The 7,881-nt window shown below is 41.4% G+C and overlaps 1 protein-coding gene across 4 annotated transcripts; it reads right to left on the bottom strand.

The window, feature by feature from the left end:
• Positions 1-1,550: 1,550 nt before the first annotated feature.
• On the bottom strand, positions 1,551-7,591 carry LOC126406945 (cytochrome P450 1B1). Of its 4 annotated transcripts, none has more exons than XM_050071540.1 (3): positions 7,489-7,591; positions 3,680-4,687; positions 1,551-2,854 (listed from the first exon to the last, which is right to left on the bottom strand). In XM_050071540.1, the coding sequence occupies exons 2-3, from the start codon at positions 4,672-4,674 to the stop codon at positions 2,248-2,250; spliced, it is 1,602 nt and encodes a 533-aa protein (XP_049927497.1). In that variant the 5' UTR covers positions 4,675-4,687; positions 7,489-7,591; the 3' UTR covers positions 1,551-2,247. The 4 variants fall into 4 exon arrangements, with proteins under 4 accessions (XP_049927497.1, XP_049927499.1, XP_049927496.1 ...); XM_050071542.1 differs by having other exon boundaries at positions 3,680-4,684; positions 7,489-7,561; XM_050071539.1 differs by lacking the exon at positions 7,489-7,591 and adding an exon at positions 4,830-5,210 and having other exon boundaries at positions 3,680-4,684.
• Between the last annotated feature and the right edge of the window lie 290 nt (positions 7,592-7,881).

A 7,881-nucleotide genomic window follows, 5' to 3' on the forward strand; every position in this document is an offset into this window, starting at 1 on the left:
TAAATTTTTGGATTTCAGGTATTTCTTAGCCCTGTCAGGAACAAGTTAACTTTAAGCAATGAAAGTTTTAATTTATCATGTGGCGACAAAAGCTATTTTGAACTGAGTTTTCTTCTGCTGCACTGTACACCACAGAACTGCACATAATACATGATTTACAATTTTTTATGACATGATGAGCTTGTGGCAGCACTCCAATTCTTATGTTTAACTTTGACAAAACCAGTATGTAGAAGTTAAAGGAACAGTGTGTAGGATACTTCTCCTGTTTAGGATTCCCTCAGTGTTTATTATTCAGGGAGTTTTAACTGGAAGCTGAATTATTCGCAGACGTCTCTTCCTCTCCGACAGAAATGGACCTGGTGATTTAAACTCATAAAAACACAAAATAAAGCAGTTACACATTACAAATCAGTGTTACTCCAATGTTGCTTGTCACAGAGGGGTTGCTAACTACGGTGGCTGACGTGAAAACACCAGTGACCCTATCTAGAGCCTGTATTTGGTCTGTTCTTGGCTACTGTAGAAACATGGCTGTGACTATGGTGATCTGCATGGACAAGGACCCGCTCCCTATGTAGATAATAATGGCTAATTCTAACGTAGCGAAAAGGCGACAGTTCTTCTTAGATTTATTATATAATATTCCATCTCTGTGAAGATGTTCCCCCAAAATCCTGCACACTGCACCATCAACATGTTAGAATTTGGTTTACTGAGGAAACATGGCTCATGCAAGGCTTTTCTGATCTTACCAACGGATGTGCCATCAGTGGTGCAGTTTCACACAGATTATGCTTTTACTTCTGGAGGATCATCCTGGAGCATCATACTTTAGTTTGTCTTGGAAAGCTGCACGTCAGGTTTGGTGTTTCACAGGGCTCCATCAATGGATATGTTGTGATTTACTAAGACATTCAAATAACTAACCAGGTCTGTTAACACTTGCCTAAATTTACTTCCTATTTCAAAAATAAATCAGAGTTACTCAGCTGCAAAATGCTTCATCAGTTGGCCAACAAATGCTGAAATCCAAGACTTTACAGTAAGTGCATTAGTCTCTCACGCTGAGGCAGCAATAAGATGAGTGTACAAAAAGAAATAAAATCATGTCCCCCAGTGTCCCAGCCCTCATTTTGACAGCATGGATACCCCTGCACATAAAACAACATGAAGAAGAAACGATTTGGTTACTGGCATCTTCAGCGTGGAATTTAAAATGACGGGGGGTAAAAGGTTTCCCATAGAGCAGCATTCTACGACATTCAACCAAAAATCTTTGTGAGTAACAAAAACGAGAAATAAATGACTAAATAACACTGATCTATTATTAGTCTTTTCATACTTGCACTGGACAGCAGTTCACAGACACAAGCAGCACTTGCAGCAGGTCTGTTTGGTGTACCCTTCCCCTCCTTTGCCTTATCCTCTTCAAACAGTATCTACAGTAGCGTGGAATATATTAGATGACTTTTCATTTCAACAGTATTTGACACCTTTAATAGGCCTTATTATTGAGTAACAACGCATTTACACTGAGTATGAATAACTACATTGGTACTGAACATTTTATTTTAGTAGACATAAGGCTAAAGGGCCAATGCACTCCATGAGCTTATTCGCCTGTTCACGCAGAATCACTGCATTGGTCACGAGTCTGACCTTAGGTGGCACATTACTTTTGTCACATAAAAATCTCCACTTTTGATTGTTTACCTCAAAATATCGCACATTTTGTATGTTGTGAGACGTTTCACATCTCATTAAAAAGAGTTTGAAACCCTTATATAGAAGAAAAACATTTAAATTGGAGCCAAATTAAAAGGATTCCTGAAAAGCTGACCATTCTGGAGATATTTGTTTTAAAATCTGACAACAAAAATGTTATAGAAAACATGACAACACTGATGTCGATGTGAGCTTGATGGTTTCTACCTTTTAACCAGTTCTTGCAGCAACAGCATTCACACTAAAATCACAAGGGTGTGTTACAGCAGCTTTTCAGGCTTCTGTAACTCCTGCCTGGAGTCCTGCCGTGTCTCCTGTGAAACAAATGCCACATCTGTTCCCTCCCTGCACTATAATACTTAAAAATGAGTCAGTGATCAGTGTTTAGATTTTAGCCTGAGATTTCAGCTTATAAATATAGTTTTCAGAACACAAACATGAGCTATAGTTCATAAGTCTTTTGTGTTTCAGCCTTCATTTTGCTTTTTGATTGTTACAGTTTTGATTTAGTGTCTCTATTTATGTGTCCAATGAGGGCTCTTCCTTGACCTCCTCAGGGACGGCCTGCCTGGCAGCTGCATCCAGCAGCTTCATATCTTCCCGCAGAGTCACTGCTATGGAATAAGCATGCGGTTTCAGAGTCAAACCATAGTTGAAGTCCAGCTTGACTGGCCTGGATGGGTCCACAGTGATGTTGCACTGGTGTGCGATCAAGGCCATGAAGAGGAACAGCTGCAGCTTGGACAGCTCCTCGCCGATGCACCGCCGCTTGCCCATGGAGAAGATGAGCACGGTGCTCGTCAGGTCCTTGTTCAACTCTCCGTTCTGATCCAGGAAACGCTGGGGGTCAAAGACCTCCGGGTGGGACCACAGGGCCGGGTCATGGTTGATGGACCACTGGTTGACGAAGACGACCGTGTCCTTTGGTATGGGGTAGCCATTGAGGGAGGTGTCTGTGGTGGTGGAGTGGGGGATGGTGAGCGGGACAAAGCTGGTGTAGCGCATCACCTCATAGATGAAGGCCATGATGTAAGGCAGCTGCAGCTGGTCCTCAATAGAAGGCAGTCGGCCGCGGTCTACCACTCTGTCCACCTCCTGCTGGAGACGCATCTGCATCTCAGGATACCTATGTTCACAGGTGAGATCTACATTTTAGGTGACAGCTTCAATGATGGAGATTACACTCGTTTGTTTTCATTTTATTTAATGATATAGTAACTGAGCATAGGTGTAGATTTCCATGGGAGTCCACGGGACAGGTCCCCTCAATATTTACTGCATTTGTCTTTCACAGTAAAAACATTTAGGCTAAGTAGCAGCAGTTTTTACTTTGATGAATCTAAAGACATTAACAGCATAAGTTGAAGCAGAAAAGGCAGAAATGGGTGCATAAAAATACATCAGAATGCTGTTAATTTAGTGTTTGATGCTCAAAATTTACTGGAACGGGTCAACCAAAACTCTCATGTCATACACGTTGAAACAAAATCTTGCAAGTGAGCCACCATCTGTTAAAAAAACTCAACCTGACATTTAGTAACCAAAGAAATGATGCATGGAGACATTTATTGAGCACTTTACACACTGTTATAGATAACTACTACAGAGGTACAATAAAAGAAAAACAAACAGTGGCTCAGGGCATTATATTACACCAGCCTACTGATCAAGGCATCGAGGCGCTGATGGGATTAAACAATCAAGCTAGATTAGAAAATGAACTTGTGTAAAATCTGATCTCTCTCTCTGATGTTGGTGTGTAGTTTCAGTTCTTTATGTTTCATGCTGCCAGTACCTGCCTGTGTCTCAGCACCCCCACTGGGCTGTTACATAACACAATTGCTACTTAACTTCCTCAAGTCTGTACAGTTTTGGTGGCAGGATGAGGAGCAACTCTGATTTATTACTGTCAGAGCGTTCAGATTAATTATTACAGGATACAGATTCTTACTTGACAAGTATGAGGATGATCCACTGCAGGGCAGTTGACAGAGTGTCTTGACTGGCTCCAAAGATGTCCCCCATAGTGGGAGGCACATAGTCCTTCCCTGCTGAGAGCGCTGATTTAACTCTTAGTTTGTCCATCGCCACTATAAAAGCATCTGTCATGTCTCTGATGGTGTTTGACTGGATTGTTTTTCTGTGTTGGATAACTTTATCTTGAACAAACGTGCTAAACTCCACGTTGAGCCTCTTGAAGTTTTCAAAAATGGTTTTGACAGGGTTGGGGAAGTACTGAAGCCAAGGCATCACATCCACTATGCTCCCTGCTCCCACTGTCTGGGTGAACTGATCATTCCTGCCCACCACCTGCCGAAACTCCTCGTCCTCATGGGAGTACCTGTTCCCAAAGCACACCGCGCTCATTATGTTGGCAGTGGATACCACGAGATATGTCATGGGCTGAAAGTATTGCTGCTCCTTGGTTTTCTCCACAAACAGCTTCAGCAGCTCTCTGAACTCGCAGATAATGTGGTGCTCGAATGTCTTTTTGGTGTGCGGGTTCCCGGTTGAAAACATCCGGACAGTGGACTGAGCCACTCTGCGGTGCATCTTCCACAGGTCCGTCATGGTGCCAAACGCGAGGCTCGCGCCCTCGGAGATGTACTGGAAGGAGGTGAAGTCCGGTCTGCCGGCAAACTCGGAGCCCTGCTTGACCAGCGCCTGTTTGATGGAGTCCCCATTCAGCACCACCACGGTCCGAAAGCCCAGTTTTACCTGGAAGACGTTGCCATACTTTTTGGCCATGCGTGTAAAATACAGGTGCGGGGCGTTGCCAAGTTGCGGAGCGTTCCCGACGACCGGCCAGGCAAGCGGACCGGGCAGGCAGGGGAGCAACCGCTGCCGGAGCCAGCGCCACAGGTGGAGGGAGAACAACAGAGTCACACATGCCAGTAACACAGCTCTTGGAGTCGCCGGGTTAATCCCCTCCAATGTAAAATCCATGATGGGGAGCCTGCTGGGAAATAGGATATCATTTTTAAATGCATAAAGACCTAATATTTAAGATTTAAACCACGTGGTAAGGTGGGTAGGCTTGTGAGATTAAATGTAAAATAAAAAATGAATTTAAAAAAAACAAACAGGAGATGGTTAAATACCTGCCCATGTCCTTGGTTCATCAAAAAGATAGCAGCCTTTATCCAAAATATTTAATGCTGTTTCTGAGATCCCACTTCAAGTGTGTTCATCCAAACTGAATGGAAATACTACATTTTTTTTAAATCTTTAAACCTATTAGCTTCTCAATCTTCCAGTCTGTAGAAAAGTAGCCTGATGTAAAGAGTCAAGTGTTCAGCCTGTTGTGCATGCACAGAGAGTGTGTGTGTGAGAGGGAGCTCCCTGCTCTCTGTCCGCAGCCTGCCCATGCTTTGAAGCCCCACCACACCAGCTGAAGTCATTTATCCCCAAACAGCGCAGCATCACGGCCCGTCAGCCTCTGTGTGTGTGTGTGTGTGTGTGTGTGTGTGTGTGTGTGTGTGTGTGTGTGTGCGCGCGCGCCCTGGCTTTGTTACAGTGGGCAGGTTTGTTGCAAAGGATGTCACCCCACCCTCCCACCATCACCTCCTCCTCCTCCACCCACCTCTCTCTCTCTCTCTCTCTCTCTCTCTCTCTCCCTCCCTCTCTCAGTTTACTTTCTCAACAGGCACCGTGCTTTATTGTCCGACCTGTAACCTGGAGCGTTTAAAGGAGATAAACTAGGTGACAATAACTGAGGTTATTGGGTAATCGTTTAAAGAGAGCAATAAAGTAGGACTATGCAAGCGCCTTTAAACATGATTTAAACTATTTAGAATGTTTTATCACTAGAAATTATTATTATTATTATTACTATTACTATAATTATTGTTATTATTATCATCATTATTAGTAGGCTATTATTATTATTAATATCATCATTATTTATTGTAGTGAATTGTTATTGGTGATATCGCCTATTAGTATCAGTAAAAACAAACTTAATTTAAAATTGTTAACACATGTTAAACATGTATTTCATAATAACAATAATTATTATTTATTATTTTATTAAGTATTTTATTATTATTATTATTATCATTATTATCATTATTTTTATTATCATTATTATTATTATTATTATTATATATTTTAATAATTTATTTTTATTATTGTTAATGTAATTTGTACAAAATATCAACATGCAGATTTCTGTCATTCCTCTCTTGGCTTCCTCAGCAGTGTTAGAAAACGAGCCTTGAAGTCAAAGCGCTTGTAACAACGTGCGTCGCAGCCCGAGGGAAGGTAACAGCCGACAAGTCAGCGGAGTTCAAACCATTTAAAATAAATTATACAGCTCAAAACCAATGTAAACATCAATATATATCTGCAGCTTTGACGTCGGTGTGACGACACAATTTCGATACACAGCGCAATTTAGAAGATAGATAGATAGATAGATAGATAGATAGATAGATAGATAGATAGATAGATAGATAGATAGGATAGATAGATAGATAGATAGATAGATAGATAGATAGATAAATAGATTCCACCCCAAAAAAAAAGATTCTACAAGTCTTCCCTTCAGAGCCGCATGGTATGTGGTATCTGCTGGACTGAAAACAAAGACTCTCTCCGCACTTGGCTGTGTTTGCTCTGCTGCCACAGCCTCAAGCTGCTTTAATGAAATCATAATTGAGGGTGCGCTTTCCTATCAAGCCACCAGGAGGAGGCGAACCCCGCGTTCTCACTCATTAAATGCCCCTAATTAACAAGCATGCTGAACATGAACATCAGACCTGCTCCTGCACAACACTGCAGCCTGTACGTCTCAGTTCATTCTTCATACTGTAGGCACTGCTAATGTAGGAGGTAGTTTGGAAATGTCCCACTAAATCTTAATCAAGACAGATGGATAATAATAATAATAATAATAATAATAATAATAATAATAATAATAGGCTAATAAAAATAATAAAGAAGCCCCTGGTCAAGGTTGGATGATAAGGATTGTTGCCCGTCTCTTTCCTCCTAACTATTTATCGGGGTGCAGACCTGCTTCATCATTTTAGAGGACACTCATGAACGTGTACTAGCTTTCCTGCCCGTTTGTTTGGATGAGTTTTTCCTTTAGTGTGCGGATGATATGTGGGTGTCTGTCCTCTGCTCCGGCCTCCGTGCTCAGGTCTGGTGGTTGGGATGTGATTCGGGGATCCAGCTTCAGCACCGCGGACAGCGGCTCAGATCAACCCGCTGATGTCCTCTGACCCTCAGCTTCTCCTCGGAGCTCCAGCCTCTTTTAGTTTGTTTACAAATACCACCACATATGATGCCACCGATTATGTGTTTTCGTAAAAGAAATAAATAAATAGTCAAAGTGAAAATTCAAAAAGTAAAAATGTAATTGTATGAAAAATGACCTCACTCTGGTAAGACACTGAGTACCAGAAATAGTATCCTATAATTTACTCCGAATATAATGACCTTAACTTAATGTAATATTTGGGGTTCTATCATTAATCTGTTATGCTTTATGTGCCGCCTTTCTTTGCCATATTTTGGGCTAGAGTATTTCAAAGTTATGTAATTATGAAATACACGGTAAAATCAGTGTGTTATCACATTGCTAGTAGAAGAGTTTTTATACTGCATTCAAATTAAGAAACAAATGTAACCATATTATTATGATAGCTAGATGACAGGATTATACATTTCTTCCCTGTTGAAAAGTCTAAAAAAAAAAAAAAAAAAAAGTAAATATATTTAGGTGAAGTGAATGTAAAGTGTGCAGACACTTACTGAGTCAGGACCCTCCAGTTGTCCTCCGCTTGAAGAACCTGTGATCTTCCTTTATTCCAGTAATGAATGAACTCCTGAGGGTGGAGGAAAGCTAGTGAATGAACAACTGGTCCCAGCCTCCTTTACTGGCAGGATCCAGTTAATAGACCAACCCCAGCAGGTCCCCCAAAAAAATGCTGGATGAGTTCAGATCCTCTCATGTGTCAAAATAATTACATTTTCATAAACCTAGAATTACTGACACTCTATTACTGACAGAAAATTGTGTATGAAATGTTTATATTTATCTCTCTCTCTCGTGTGTGTGTGTGTGTGTGTGTGTGTGTGTGTGTGTGTGTGTGTGGTCAGTCGGTCAGACTAGTGATCCTGAACATCCCATGGTCATGAGACCTT

This window comes from Epinephelus moara, chromosome 19, assembly GCF_006386435.1.
Source record: "Epinephelus moara isolate mb chromosome 19, YSFRI_EMoa_1.0, whole genome shotgun sequence".
Taxonomy (NCBI): Eukaryota; Metazoa; Chordata; class Actinopteri; order Perciformes; family Serranidae; genus Epinephelus; species Epinephelus moara.